The sequence below is a fragment of the Anolis sagrei genome, chromosome 10, assembly GCF_037176765.1.
Source record: "Anolis sagrei isolate rAnoSag1 chromosome 10, rAnoSag1.mat, whole genome shotgun sequence".
NCBI classification, from domain to species: Eukaryota; Metazoa; Chordata; class Lepidosauria; order Squamata; family Dactyloidae; genus Anolis; species Anolis sagrei.
In genome coordinates this window covers 24,781,304-24,797,269 of record NC_090030.1, presented here as the reverse complement: position 1 = coordinate 24,797,269, position 15,966 = coordinate 24,781,304, and the positions used below count along the sequence as shown (strand labels likewise).

Here is a 15,966-nt window from a genome sequence, read left to right as displayed (position 1 = left end):
TTATGCGCTTTCTCCTTTCACCTTGGTTAGAAGGTTCCTCAGCTCCTCCCCGTTTTCAGCCATCGAAGTGGTGTATCTGCATATCTAAAGTTGTTAATGTTTCATCCAGCAATTTTAACTCCAACTTTGGATTCCTCAAGCCCTGCATGTCGCATTATGTGTTCTACATACAAGTTGAATAGGGAGGGTGAGAGTATATAGTCCTGCCATACGCCTTTACCAATCTTGAACCAGTCTGTTGTTCTATGATCTGTTTTTACTGTTGCTACTTGTTTGTTAGACATATTCCTCGAGAGACAGACAAGGTGGCTTGGTATCCCCATACCACCAAGAACTTGCCACAATTTATTATGATCCACACAGTCAAAGGGTTTAGAATCTTCTATCTATCTATCTATCTATCTATCTATCTATCTATCTAATAAAAGTCAGTGTTTGTATGCAGAGGACGGTGTATGTAGCAGCTTTCTGATTGGCTGCCAATTTCACAGGCCACTGTGACCAGCATGGGTGATGGACCTGGATCAAACTTGGCACACATAATCCCCATGACCTCCTTTACGTCCAGGTGAGGTGTGAGGGAGGATTGATGGGATTTGTAGTACTTTCAAACTCATTGGTTCCCACAGACCACTGTGGCCCCCAACGAAGACCGATAAAGACCAAACTTGGCATACAGAGCCCCCATGACCCACTGTACATCCTACTGCTGTTTGGAGGAGGGCTGACCATGGATGATGGGACTTGAAGTACTTCCGCTCATTTCCCAAAACCACTTAGACCCTCATCCAATGACGAATCAAGACCAAACTTGGCACAAATAACACCCATGACCCTCTTTTTGTCCTGGTGAGGGTTGGGGGAGGACGGACAATGGATGATGGAATTTGTAGTACTTTCCCACCCCTTTTGTTCCCACAGACTACTGCGGCCCCCAACAAAGATCAATAAAGATGAAACTTGGCACACAGAGCACCCATGCGCCACTCTACATCCTACTGCTGTTTGGAGCAGGGTGGGCCATGGATGATGGGACTTGCAGTACTACCACTTTCACAGGCCACTGTGACCAGCATGGGTGATGAACCTGGATCAAACTTGGCACACATAACCCCATGGCTTTCTTTATGTCCTGGTGAGGTTTGGGGGAGGATGGACAAAGGTTGATGGACTATTGTGGACCCCAACAAAGACCGATAAAGACCAAACTTGGTACACAGAGCCCCCATGACCCACTCTACACCCTGGTGCACTTTCAAGGAGGACAGACCATGGATGACGGGACTTCAAGTACTGCCACTCCCTTCCCAAGTCTGCTGCAACCCTCAATAATGACCAATCAATACCAAACTTGGCACACAGAGCCCCATGACCCACTCTACATCCCGGTGCTGTTTGGAGGAGGACGGACGAGGGATGATGGGACTTGCAGTACCTTCACTCATTTCCTGAAATCACAGCGACACTCATCCAAATACCAATAAAGACCTAACTTGGCACAGAGAGCCCCCATGGCCAACTCAACAATCTGGTGAGGTTTGGGGGAGAACAGACTATGGATGATGGGACTTGCAGTACTTTAACTCACTTTCTGAGACCACTGTGACCCTCATCTAATGACTGATCAAGACCAAACTTGGCACACAGAGCCCCCATGACCCACTCCATCTTGGTGCAGTTTGAAGGAGGATGTGCCACAGATGATGGGACTCGCAGTACCTTCACTAACTTCCTGAGACCACTGCGAGCCATATAAATAACTGATAAAGACCAACCTTGATACACAATTCCTTTCTCAAATAACCCGGACAGCACTGGGTCCCCAAGCTAGTAGTCAATAAAACAGAAATAGATATTTTTCTGAAACTCCCTGCCTTTCTCCATTATCCAGTGGCTGCCATGTTCATTGTTGGGGAAAAAAACTTGGAAAACCCTTTCTCAGTCTTATTGGAAAGCTTGAGGGACAGCTATCCTTAGGGTTAAAGTGGTCTGTTGTCACTCTGGTTGTGCTCCACGGATGGCCATCGTGTTGGGTTTAGATATCTTTTGGTCCACTGCTTCCCCACAAAGGAGCTCAGTGAGTGAATCCAACCTTCCTCACTCTGTCCTCTGCGCTGTAACTGTACTTCATTAATTGTCCCCCTCTAGACAAAGGCAGAGTAATGAAGGAGTTCATGACCATTTGCTAGAAACAGAGTGAGGGCGGTGGAGCTGTGTTTTCTTTTGTGAGTCTTCTCAATTATAGCTGAAAGTTAATGTACTGAAAAATATTATACAAGCAGACGGTAGCAAGTGGCTCAGCGTAATATTCGCAGATGCACAGCAAAAATGATTCAGTAGTGAATTGATAGGTAGCTTTTTGGAAAAAATATTTGTAACATTTTATTGTAAGTCATCCGACAAATTAGCAGCAATTAGCAATCCAATCTGCATAAGACCTTTGGAGGGTGAGGAGAAAGAGAATAGCAGCTTTGGTAACAGATTGAAACTAAATCCAGACAAGACAGAGGTACTCCTGGTCAGTCGAAAGGCTGAACAGGGCATAGGGTTACAGCCTGTGCTTGACGGGGTTACACTCCCCCTGAAGGCACAGGTTCACAGCTTGGGAGTGATCCTGGACTCATCGCTGAGCCTGGAACCCCAGGTCTCGGCGGTGGTCAGGGGAGCTTTCGCATAATTAAAACTTGTGCGCCAGCTGCACCCGTACCTTGGGAAGTCTGACTTGGCCACGGTGGTACATGCTCTGGTTACATCCCGTATAGACTACTACAATGCTCTCTATGTGGGGTGACCTCTGAAGACTGCCCAGAAGCTACAACTAGTACAACTAATACAACGTCGCAAGCACGCTTGGTGGGGACGCGGGACAGGGCCTTTTCCGTGGTGGCCCCCTGACTCTGGAAAACCCTCCCCAAAGACCTTAGACAGGCCCCTACTTTAGCTGTCTTCAGAAAGAACTTGAAGACCTGGCTTTTCCGATGCGCCTTCCCAGATTAGGAAATCTCCACTACCAAGTCCCATAAGCACTTTATCAGAACCAATGATTGCTGCACATTGCACATCGCACTTGCCCTAGAAGCCCTATATACACCTCCTGTCACATCAGCACTTTTAATCTTTGTACCCATTCTCTGGTCCGGCCCAGTTTTATTGTGTTTTAGTGTATTGTGCCTGTTGTTTATTTTGCCTTATTCTGTTTTTAATTGTTTGATTTGCTTAGATTGTATTGTTGTGTTGTGTGTTGAGGCCTCGGCCTGTGTAAGCCGCATCGAATCCTTCGGGAGATGCTAGCGGGGTACAAATAAAGTTTAATAATAATAATAATAATAATAATAATTATAACGAGCAGCTGCCAGATTACTAACCGGAGCGGGGTATAGGGAGCATACTACTCCTCTGTTGCACCAGCTCCACTGGCTGCCAATCAGCTTCCGAGCATAATTCAGAGTGCTGGTGTTGACCTATAAATCCCTAAATGGCTCTAGCCCTATTTACGTGTCCGAACGCATTCTCCCCTATGAACCAGCAAGGTTATTAAGATCTTCTGGAGGGGCCCTGCTCTCAGTCCCACCGCCTTCGCAATCGTGTTTGGTGGGGACGAGGGATGGCCTTTTCGGTGGTGGCCCCTCGGCTTTGGAACTCCCTCCCGATGGAGATTAGATCTGCCTCCTCCCTCCTGATGATTAGAATGGCTTTGGGATACTGCATTTGCAGAGTGATGACTGAGTCAATGACTGTTGACATTGCTGGCAGATGGTGATGAATTTGTGATTCTTTTGGACGAACTGATTTTTGCTATAACCTGTACGAATTGTATAATTGTATTTTAATGTTTTTATATTGATGATTTATAATGTTTTCTTATTGTATTGAATCTTGTGTTGTTAGCCGGCCTGAGTCCCTTCTCGGAGGTTGAGAAGACTGGGGTATAAAAACTCTAAATAAATATTTAAATAAAATAAATTGGTGCTTCTGCCATGCAGTTCTACAAGGAAGATGTTGTCCTCCATCTGCACCACTGTGCTGCTTCCCTTTTGACCAAATTTCTATAGCATTAGTATTCACTCTGCAAAATAAGCACTTTGATTTTGAACCTTTGGATGAATGCTAAAAAAAGGCATGATCGTGGATCGCATTGCAGAAAAGTGGGGGATGTCATTTTTTGAAGGCAAAATACAAATTTAGTCTGTCTTAATAACTATGTTGCTGTACATTCAGAAGTTGTTATTGTCTAAAACGAACCCCGGCACTGTGTCTAGATAGGATTTGAGAGAGCTTTTGTCAAGAGCTTCAGTTGAGAATTAATTCAAAGCAAGGTGACAGCTGCAGGTGACAGTTTAGAGGTGCTGAATGAGTGCTGCGACTAGCATTTGCCACTGACTTCAGACGGGATTAGGCACTTGGAGGTGATTGTTCTTGGGTGTAGTCTTTGGAGGATTACTACCTTGGCAGAAGGAGTTGTCATGGAGAGGAGAAACGCTCTTCCTCCCTGCACTCCGCAGTGCTCAGCATTAGAGAGGAGACTACAACTGGTGGCAAGGAAACTGAATGCTGTATTTGTTTGCGAAATTATTTTTCCCTCTGAATAGATACTTTGCTGTGCTTTAACTCTTAGATCTAGAACAGTGTTTCTCAACCTGGGGGGTCACGAGAGGGTGTCAGAGGGGTCACCAAAGACCACCAAAAAACACAATATTTTCTGTTGGTCATGGGGGTTCTATGTGGGAAGTTTGGCCAAATTCTACCATTGACGGGATTCAGAATGCTCTTTCATTGTAAGTGAACTATTTATTTATTTAGAAGTTTTCTATACTGGCCTTCTCACCTCAGCGAGGGACTCAGGTCGGTTTACAGCATATATAAAAGTACAATAATATATAAGTACAACAAAGTGCAACGTCATTACATATTAAAATAGTACAATAAAATACAATAAAAACATCATCATCACAATTACATAAGACAAGTCATCAGTCCAGTCATAGTCATAGTCATAATCATAGTCGCAGTTCATCATCCCCCTTCCTTGTGGAAGGAGGTTATAGATTCAATCCTTGAATGCCACATTCCAGAGCCAGTTTCCTGAACGTCAGGAGGGAGGGAGCAGATCTAATCTCTAGTGGGAGGTAGTTCCAAAGCCGGGGAGCCACCACCGAGAAGGCCCTGTCCCTCGTCCCCACCAACCGTGATTGCGAGGGTGGTGGAACCGAGAGCAGCCCCCCCCCCCCCCCCGGACGATCTTAATATCCTTGATGGTTCATAGGGGAGAATCCTTTCGGACAGGTAAACTGAGCCGGAGTCGTTTAGGGCTTTATAGATCAAAACCAGTACTTTGAATTGTGCTCGGAAGCTAATTGGCAGCCAGTGGAGCTGGCGTAACAGAGGGGTCGTATGGTCTCTGTACCCTGCTCCTGTTAGCAATCTGGCTGCCACATGTTGGACTGTTGAAGCTTCCAGGCAGTCTTCAGAGGCAACCCCATGTAGAGAGCGTTGCAGTAGTCTAAACGGGATGTAACCAGAGCGTGGACCCCCGTGGCCAAATCGGACTATAACTCCCAGCAACTACCAACTCCCAAATGTCAAGGTCTATTTCCCCCAAATTTCACCAGTGTTCACCAGTGTTCACATTTGAGTATATTGAGTATCTGTGCCAAGTTTGATCCAGATCTATCATCGTTTGAGTCCACAGTGCTCTCTGGATGTAGATGAACTACAACTCCAAAACTCAAGGTCAATGCCTACCAAACAATTCCAGTATTTTCACTTGGTCATGGGAGTTCTGTACGCCAAGTTTTGTTCAATTCCATCATTGGCGGGGTTCACAATGCTCTTTGATTGTAAGTGAACTATAAATCCCAGTAACTACATCTCCCAAATGACAGAATCAATTCTCCTTCCAGCCCCACCAGTATTGAAATTTGGCATATTGGGTAAGGTAAGGTAAACGTTTTCCCCTGACATAAAGTCCAGTCATGTCCAAGACTGGGGGTTGGTGCTAAATTTCTAAGCCGAAGAGCTGGTGTTGTCCATAGACACCTCCAAGGCCGACATGACTGCATGGAGCTCCATTATTGGGTATTTGTGCCAAATTTGGTCTAGTGAATGAAAATTCATCTTGCATTTCAGATATTGGGTTGTTGTAGGTTTTTCCGGGTTATATGCCTCCATGTTCTGGAGGCATTTTCTCCTGATGTTTCGCCTGCATCTATGGCAAGCATCCTCAGAGGTAGTGAGGTATTTTCATTATGATTCATAACAGTAACACAATTACCGTTAGGAAGTAGCAACGATAATTATTTTATGGTTGAGGCTCACCACAACATGAAGCGCTGTATTAAGGGGTCGCAGCATTAGGAAGGTTGAGAAACAGTGCTCTAGAACATCCTATGGATTCTTTCTCTTTCTCTGAACAGTGTTGTTGCTTTGGTGAGGTCTCCCTTGACTTGTACGACAGTGTGTCAAAAAGGTTTACCTTCTGTGTCATTAAAAACATTATGGATGAACAAATAACAGCAGAAGTTTCTCCAGATCATAGCCTGAACTGTCTTCTACCCAAAACTACCCTTCAAGATAGCCACCATCAATTTGTACACATTTGTGCCATCACTTGATCCAGGCATCAAAACCATTTTGGAAAAATTCAGGGTTTTGCTTCATGACCTGTGATTTTAAAGCTGTTTTCACGTCTTTCAAGTCATTGAATCTGAAGCCTTTCAGGTTGTCTTTCAGAAGTATCACGGAGCTTTGGTTCCAGGACCTCCAGTGCATACCAAAATCTCTAGATGCACAAGTCCCAACATAAATCGTGAGGTCGTAAAATGGTGTCTCTTACATGGCAAAATCAAGACTTCTGTTTGGGAATTTTAAAATAGAGAGAGAGAGCCTTTTCAGTGGTGGCCTCCTGGCTTTGGAATGCCCTCCTAAGAGAGATCAGGCCATAGCAGGCATTCTCAGAGCTTGTGAGGTCTGTTGGTAACTAATCAAGTAAGGTTTATACATCTATGACAGGCAACCTTTGGGCGAAACATAAGAAGGGAATGCTTCTGGAAAATGGCCAGACAGCCCACAAATAGCAACCCAGTGATTCTGGCAATGAAAGTTCGACAACACATTTTAGTTTTTTTAGGTATTTGGGGTGAGGTGTGATATAGATGTGCTGATAACAAAGCAGGCATTTCTCAGACTTCATGAAGGAATTCATTTAGACCTCAGTACCAAGAACAGGTTTAATAGGGTAGCAAGACATCAGTAAGTACTTAGGCGATTCCTCATTGGCCGAGTAGGATAGTCTTCCAGGATCAGTATTCTTGTGAATCCGTAGGTGACTATTCTTGACCAGCATCTTCTCCCACAGTGCGGGCATTGGTTTCCAGGTGGAAGGCGGTCTTGGTCGGGGTTGGCTTGATGCGCCTTCCTCTTGGCACGTTTCTATCTTTCACCCTTCATTCGTGCCTCTTCAAATTCTGCAGCACTGCTGGACACAGCTGACCTCCAGCTGGAGCGCTCAAGGGCCAGGGCTTCCCAGTTCTCAGTGTCTATGCCAGAGATTTTAAGGTTGGCTTTGAGCCCATCTTTAAATCTTTTTTACTGTCCACCAACATTCCGTTTTCCGTTCTTGAGTTCGGAGTATTTATTTATACAGTATATCGTGTCATCAGCAACCATTGTATTACAATTCTAACAGAGCAAAACAAACACAGAGATTAAAAAGAAAAAGAAAAAAAGAAAAAGAAAAAAAACCTACACAGATTTTGCAAATTTGGTATTTGGTTAAATGTCCTTTGACCAGTATCTGGCCACTTGGAGTGCCTCTGGGGTTGCCGCAAGAAGGTCCTCCATCGTGCATGTGGCAGGGCTCAGGGTGCATTGCAGCAGGTGGTCAGTGGTTTGTTCTTCTCCGCACTCGCATGCCGAGGATTCCACCCTGTAGCCCCATTTCTTAAGATTGGCTCTGCATCTCGTGGTGCCAGAGCGCAATCTGTTCAGCGCCTTCCAAGTTGCCCAGTCTTCTGAGTGCCCAGGGAGGAGTCTCTCATCTGGTATCACCCATGAATTGAGGTGCTGGGTTTGGGCCTGCCACTTTTGGACTCTCGCTTGCTGGGGTGTTCCAGCGAGTGTCTCTGTAGATCTAAGAAAACTATGTCTTGATTTAAGTCGTTGACGTGCTGGCTGATACCCAAACAAGGGATGAGCTGGAGATGTCTCTGCCTTGATCCTTTCACTATTGGCTGCTACTTCCCGGCGGATGTCAGGTGGTGCAATACCGGCTAAGCAGTGTAATTTCCCCAGTGGTGTGGGTCGCAGACACCCTGTGATAATGCGGCATGTCTCATTAAGAGCCACATCTACTGTTTTAGTGTGGTGAGATGTGCTCCACACTGGGCATGCATACTCAGCAGCAGAGTAGCATAACGCAAGGGCAGATGTCTTCACTGTGTCTGGTGGTGATCCCCAGGTTGTGCCAGTCAACTTTCATATGATGTTGTTTCTAGCGCCCACTTTTTGTTTGATGTTCAGGCAGTGCTTCTTGTAGGTCAGAGCACGGTCCAAAGTGACTCCCAGGTATTTGGGTGCGCTGCAATGCTCCAGTGGGATTCCTTCCCAGGTAATCCTCAGAGCTCGGGATGCTTGTCTGTTCTTAAGGTGAAAGGCGCATGTCTGTTCGGAGTAGAGCAACTGCTTCCGGACAACGTGGCCAGTCCAGCAGAGTTGATGGCGGAGGACCATCGCTTCAATGCTGGTGGTCTTTGCTTCTTCCAGCACGCTGACGTTTGTCCGCCTGTCTTCCCAAGAGATTTGCAGGATTTTCTGGAGGCAGCGCTGATGGAATCGTTCCAGGACTTGCATGTGACGTCTGTAGACAGTCCACGTTTCGCAGGCCTATAGCAGTGTTGGGAGGACAATAGCTTTATAAACAAGCACCTTGGTATCCCTACGAATGTCCCGGTCCTCAAACACTCTCTGATTCATTGGCAAATATGCTGCGCTCGCAGAGCTCAGGCGGTGTTGTGTTTCGGTGTCGATGTTGACTTTGGTAGAGAGGTGGCTGCCAAGGTAGCAGAAATGGTCAACATTTTCTAATGTTGGATCACGTAAATGTAAATATTGGTGCATGACATGAAACAGATTTTCCACATTTTTCCCCGCAGTTGCTGCAGCTCAGGCATTAGCAGAAGAAAGAAGAACCCAAAGTGGCGGTAGTCCTGTCCCAATTCAGTCTCCAGTTAGCACAAAATCATCAACTAAACCAGGTACAATCCTTGATTTCAAGACATCCATCAACTCTTGGTAATGTTTGTTTGTATAGCTTCTATTTTGAATGCATTCCCTCTGTTCTCTTCTGCTGAATAAGATATAGTCTGCTTTATCTGCTAAAAATATTTTGGTTGCCTTATTTTGACATTTTTCAGATGTTAGAGAGCAGTTGGTCTAACCAAGTCAGTAAAAAAGAAAGCAGTGATGTGAGATAGGAAATTGCTACTCCAGTATTTGTATGTATGTACATTTCATAAAAGCAGAAGTACCAAAAAAACAAACAACACTTCTGTTCCTGGGTGAACAAACTCGTATTTCTTCTTGTGGACGTACATTTATGAAAACACAGTGTAATGTGCCTGTTTGCTTGGTGAATAAACAGTTTGAATTTCTCGTTCTTGACAGTGATAGATGGCTCCATGTTGAAATCAGAAGAGAGGCAAAGACTAGCCAGAGAACGCAGAGAAGAGCGAGAGAAACAATATGGTATGGCTTTGTGAAAAGATAAATTAATGGAAAGCCCGAACTTAGTTACTGTATATACTCGAGTATAAGCCTAGTTTTTCAGCCCTTTTTTTAGGCTGAAAAAGTCCCCCTAGGCTTATACTTGAGTAAAGGTTATTTATTATTTTACTCTATTATTGTTATTATTATTTTCATTTCATTTATTATTTTATTCTATTTACTAGCTGTCCCCTGCCACACGTTGCTGTGGCCCAGTCTGGTGATCTGGAAAATAAAGTAATGAGAAAGTGTTGGTTTCTAATATATGTAATTCCTTTCTGCTTGTGAGTAAACAGTATTTCTTGTTATTTCTTTGTCAGTGTTGATGTGGAGAGTGTCTGGTTTGCCTACTCTGGAAAATGCAACATATCATCGTCCTTCTTTAAGGGTCTCTTTCAAATCTATGATACTATTTCTGTGTGTGAGAGAGAGAATCATATCTATCTATCTATATTTATGACTGGATGGCTCTTTGTCAGGAGGGCTCTGATTATATTTTCTTGCCCTGGTGAAGAGAGTTGGACTGGATGGCCTTAAGTATTTTCTGTGTGGGACGTTTGTCCCATTTCTGTCGTTTGTGGGTTTCAGAATGCACTTTAATTGTAGTGAACTATAAATCCCAGTAACTACAAATCCCAAATGTCAAGGTCTATTTCCTCCAAACTCTATCTGTGTTCATATTTAAGCATATGAAGTTTTTGTGCCAAGTTTGGTCCAGATCCATCATTGTTAAGAGTCCACAGTGCTCTCTGGATGTAGGTGAACTACAACTCCCAAACTCAAGGTCAATGCCCACCAAACCCTTCCAGTGTGTTCTGTTGATCATGGGAGCCTTGTGTGCTAAGTTTGGCCCAATTCCATCATTGGTGGAGTTCAGAATGCTCTTTGATTGTAGGTAAACTATAAATCCCAGCAATGACAATTCCCAAATGACAAAATCAATTTTTTTTTTGAGTGGAGGACATAAATTGGACTGTTAGGTGTCTTGTGTCCAAATTTGGTGTCAATTCCCCCAGTGTTTTTTGAGTTCTGATGGTAGCACGAACTAACATTACATTTTTATTTATATAGATTATTATTACATTTATCATTTTACTCTATTATTATACATTTATTATTTTACTGTATAATTGTTGTTATTGCTACATTCATTATTTTACTGTTTTTATTATTGTTGGTGTTATTACATTTATAATGTTACTCTCTTTATTATTATTGGAAGGATACGTAAGCACATTTACATTGAAGAAGGTAAATAATCATTTAATCAGAGTTGGACAGTCTTATCTTAAATTACCATTTTTGTAAATATTCAAAAATATATAACCTACTGCTTCCTCAATTAATGTAATTTAATTGGTATCTTTTTTATTTTGCAATTTACCAGTAGCTGCTGCATTTCCCACCCTCGGCTTATACTCAAGTCAACCCGTTTTCTCAGTTTTTTTGTTGTAAAATTAGGTACCTTGGCTTATATTCGGGTCGGCTTACACTCGAGTATATACGGTATTTTCTCACAAAATACATATTTAAAGATTTAATTTATTTAAAATATGTGTATTTCTGAAAACACACGTTTTAGCCCAAAATAAGGAGTGTGAACACATTTTCTTAGTAGTTTTAAAAGTTTATTTATTTACTCTATTTCTACCCCACCCTTTTGAGGATGAGAACCTTTTGAGAACTTTCTTTAAATTGAAAATATTTATTGACAATTTGGTAGAAATACGAACTTTTCTGACAAGATACACCCACTGGCCCATCAGGTCACTCTGCACAAGCATTTGCAAAGATTAAATTCCTCATGCATTTTTAATTGTAGTAAAAAAATCAATAATTTCCTGCAGCTTTGGCATTGAAAGCTTTGCTTCTAAAGCAAGTATGGGCAAACCCAGGCCTGGGGGCCGGACGCACCCCCTTGAGCTCTTTTCTTAGGCCCTTCTCTCTCCCACCTTCCTTCCTTTCCTTCCCTCCCTCCCTCTTTCTCCTTCCTTTCTTCCCTTTTGTCTTTTCCTTCTCTCTTTGCTCCTTTTCTCTCTCCCTCTTTCTCTCTTCATTCCCTTCCTTCCTTCTCTTTTCCTTCCTCCCTTCCTCCCTTTCTTCCTTCCTTCTCTCTTTCCTTCCTCCTTTCCTCCCTCTTTCACCTTCCATCCCTTCCTTCCTTCCCTCCCTCTTTGCTCCATCCTACCCTCTTTTTCCTTCCATTCTTCCCTTCCTCCTTTTTGTCCTCTCTTTTCTTCCTTCTTACGTCCATCCCTTACATCCCTCTTTCATCTTCCATTCCTCCATTGTACCCTTCCCTCCCTGTTTCCCTCTCTCTTTCACCCCCCTTCCTTCCCTCTTCCTCCTTCCTTCCTTTTCTCTTTTCTTCTTCCTTGCCTCCCTCTTTCATCTTGCATCCCTTCCTTCTTTCCTTCCCTCTTTCCTCCCTTCTACCCTCTTTTTCCTTTCTTCTCTCTTCCCTTCCTTCCTCTTCCCCTTGCTTCCTTCTCTCCCTCCCTTTCTTCCTTCTCTCTTTCTTCCTTACCTCCCTCTTTCTTCCATCCCTTCCTTCCCTCCCTCTTTCCTCCCTCCTACCCTCTTTTTCCTTCCATTCTTCCCTTCCTCCTTTTTGTCCTTCCTCCCTCCTTCCCTTCCTTCCTTCTCTCCCTCCCTTTCTTCCTTCTCTCTTTCCTTCCTCCTTACCTCTCTCTTTCATCTTCCATCCCTTCGTTCCTTCCCTCTTCCCTCTCTCCTACCCTCTTCTTCCTTCCATTCTTCCCTTCCTCCTTTTTGTCCTTCCTTCCTCCTTCCCTTCCTTCCTTCTTTCCCTCCCTTTCTTCCTTCTCTCTTTCCTTCCTCCTTACCTCCCTCTTTCACCTTCCATCCTTTCCTTCCTCCCCTCCCTCTTTCCTTCCTCCTACCCTCTTTTTCCATCCATTCTTCCCTTCCTCCTGTTTGTCCTTCCTTCCTTCCCTTCCTTCCTTCTCTCCCTCCCTTTCTTCTCTCTTTCCTTCCTCCTTACCTCCCTCTTTCACCTTCCATCCTTTCCTTCCTTCCCTCCCTCTTTCCTCCCTTCTACCCTCTTTTTCCTTCCATTCTTCCCTTCCTCCTTTTTGTCCTTCCTTCTCTCTTTTCTTCCTCCTGACCTCCCCCTTTCATCTTCCATTCCTCCATTGCACCCTTCCCTCCCTGTCTCTCTTTCACCCCCCTCCCTTCCATCCTTCTCTCCTTCCTTCCTCCTTCTTTCCATCACCAGGCAGCCAGTGATGGACTCTCTTAGCAGGGAGTGCTAGAATGCAGCCCCCAAGTGAGAAAGTTTGCCCAGGCCTGTTCTAAAACCTTGAGTTTTCTGGCAATGCAATGCAAAGAGGAAGTTTCAAAACATAGAGGATGTGCCTCTTTAACAGCTTACACACTGGGCTTGGACCTAGGCAAAGCTCTGAATAATCCTGTTTGTAGGCTTTGTTTTTCCCCTTGCATCACATTCTTTCTGCAGTTTCCATGTCCCAGATCTCACCAGTGAAATTCTTATCACAGTATCCAAAGTAAGCTTTTGTGGTTAAACCCTGCAATGGCTGCTTGTGGCATTCTCCAGAATAATGAGATTTTGCATTTGGAATCTGGTTTGGTCTCCTCGGCCTAGTTTTGGTTGCCACAGCAAGCAAAATGGGCGAGGAATATAGAATGGCATCATGCTGAAAATGAAATTCTCAAGCTGTGAAAGCAATGTGTCCATATTGTGGTGGCGGAAAGGTACTTCTGTTACTTCTCAGTTATTTAGAGGACAACAAACCCTGTGTAAAGGACACCATAGTACCATATATAGTCGAGTATAAGCCGATCCGAATTTAAGACGAGGCACCTAATTTTACCACAAAAATCTGGGAAAATTTATTGACTCGAGTATAAGCCGAGGGTGGGAAATGCAGCAACTACTGGTAAATTTCAAAATAAAAATAATACCAATAAAATTACATTAATTGATGCATCAGTGGGTTAAATATTTTTGAATATTTACATAAAGCTGTAATTTAACATAAGACTGTCCAGCTCTGATTAAACCATTATTCTAACCTTCTTCAATGGAAATGTTACGTATCCTTCCAATAATAATAGAGTAAAATAATAAATGTAATAATAATAATAATAATAATAAAGTAAAATAATGGAAATGTAATAGTAACAGTAATTTTATTTATCGTGTCAGGGGCAGACCAAACAGTTGCATTGCATTTTTAAACAAACAAATCAAAGTTTGCAAGCTTGGTAGTTTATTAAATGTCCTTTGACCAGTATCTGGCCACTTGGAGTGCCTCTGGTATTGCTGCAAGAATTGTGCATGTAGGAGGGCTCAGGATGCATTGCAGCTCAGGCCTGTTATGTGGTTTGCTCTTCTCCGCACTCACATGTCGTGGATTCCACTTTGTGGCCCCATTTCGTAAGGTTGGCTCTGCATCTTGTGGTGCCAGAGCACAGTCTGTTCAGTGCCTTCCAAGTCGCCCAGTTTTCTGTGTGCCCAGGGGGGAGTCTCTCATTTGGTATCAGCCATTGATTGAAGTTCTGGGTTTGAGCCTGCCACTTTTGGACTCTCGCTTGCTGAGGTGTTCCTGCAAGTCTCTCTGTAGATCTTAGAAAACTATTTCTTGATTTAAGTCGTTGACGTGCTGGCTGATACCAAAAAAAGGGATGAGCTGGAGATGTCTCTACCTTGATCCTTCCACTATTGGCTGCTATTTCCCGGCGGATGTCAGGTGGTGCAATACCGGCTAAACAGTGTAATTTCTCCAGTGGTGTAGGGCGCAGACACCCCATGATAATGCGGCATGTCTCATTAAGAGCCACATCCACTGTTTTAGTGTGGTGAGATGTGTCCCACACTGGGCATGCATACAGCAGCAGAGTAGCATAGCGCAAGGGCGGATGTCTTCACTGTGTCTAGTTGTGATCCCCAGGTTGTGCCAGTCAGCTTTCGTATGATATTATTTCTAGCGCCCACTTTTTGCTTGATATTCAGACAGTGCTTCTTGTAGGTCAGAGAACAGTTCAGAGTGACTCCTAGGTATTTGGGTGTGTTGCAGTGCTCCAGTGGGATTCCTTCCCAGGTAATCCTCAGAGCTCGGGATGCTTGTCTGTTTTTAAGGTGAAAAGCACATGTCTGTGTTTTAGATGGATTAGGGATCAGCTGGTTTTCCCTGTAATAGGCAGTAAGATCCCCTAGAGCAGTGACGGGCAACCTTTTGAGCTTGGTGTGTCAAAATTTGCCAAAAACCTGAGCATAACTTGGGTGGAGTATCACTTTGAGAAAAAAACCCCATAATTTTGCAATATTTATAGTTTAAATAAGAAAAATGTATAATCCATGCTGAGTTATGGAATGAACAATGCTCAAACGTGCAGATGTTAAATTTGTAGAGCCTTTTACAAATTTAAGGATGGAATTAGATTGGCTCTTATAAGGTGTATTTGTATGTGGCCACATGTGTCTGTGTGTCATCAAAAATAGCCATGTGTGTCAGTGCTGACACACGTGTCATAGGTTCACCATCATGGACCTAGAGCTTCGGTTCAACCATCTCAAAGCTCCCTGCTTGAGTGGTAATGGCACAATCATCAGCATAGATGAAACTCTCTGTCCCTTCTGGCAGTGGCTGGTCATTTGTGTAGATGTTGAACATGGATGGAGCAAGCACACTCCCCTGAGGCAGGCCGTTCTTCTGTTTCCGCCATCTGCTTCTCTGGCCCTGGAACTCAACAAAAAAGCTCCTGTTTTGTAGCAGGTTTCCTATGAGGCGGATGAGATGGTAGTCCTTTGTGAGATTATACATTTTTCTCAGGAGGAGGCGGTGGTTTACAGTATCATAAGCCGCTGACAGGTCTATGAAGACAGCTCCTGTGATCTGCTGTCTTTCAAAGCCATCTTCTATGTGCTGAGTCAGGTTCAGCACTTGCGATGTGCAGCTTTTGCCTTTCCTGAAGTAATAATAAAGTAAAATAATGGAAATGTAACAGTAACAGTAATAATAGAGTAAAATAATAAATGTAATAATAACAGCAATAATAAAAATCAGTAACCCCCGAGGAATGTTTAGCATGATTTATTTCTTCTGCCTTCTCCTTGAGACTAGACTGTCAAGTTGGATTTGAACTCTATCTGTGAGGCATTGGCTCAAAATCAGAGAAAGTGCATCCTGGCACAAATGAGACACTTGATTCTTGTGCTTCTTC

The 15,966-nt window shown here is 43.7% G+C and overlaps 1 protein-coding gene across 1 annotated transcript in view; it reads left to right on the top strand.

Moving 5' to 3' along the window:
- The window catches only part of MAP7D3 (MAP7 domain containing 3), a 93,274-nt gene that overhangs the window by 16,359 nt on the left and 60,949 nt on the right, over positions 1-15,966 (top strand). Inside the window, exons 2-3 of the mRNA XM_060756039.2 lie at positions 9,150-9,251; positions 9,661-9,741. Of these exons, the coding sequence (XP_060612022.2) occupies positions 9,150-9,251; positions 9,661-9,741 (183 nt within the window). The remainder of the gene's footprint in view (positions 1-9,149; positions 9,252-9,660; positions 9,742-15,966) is intronic.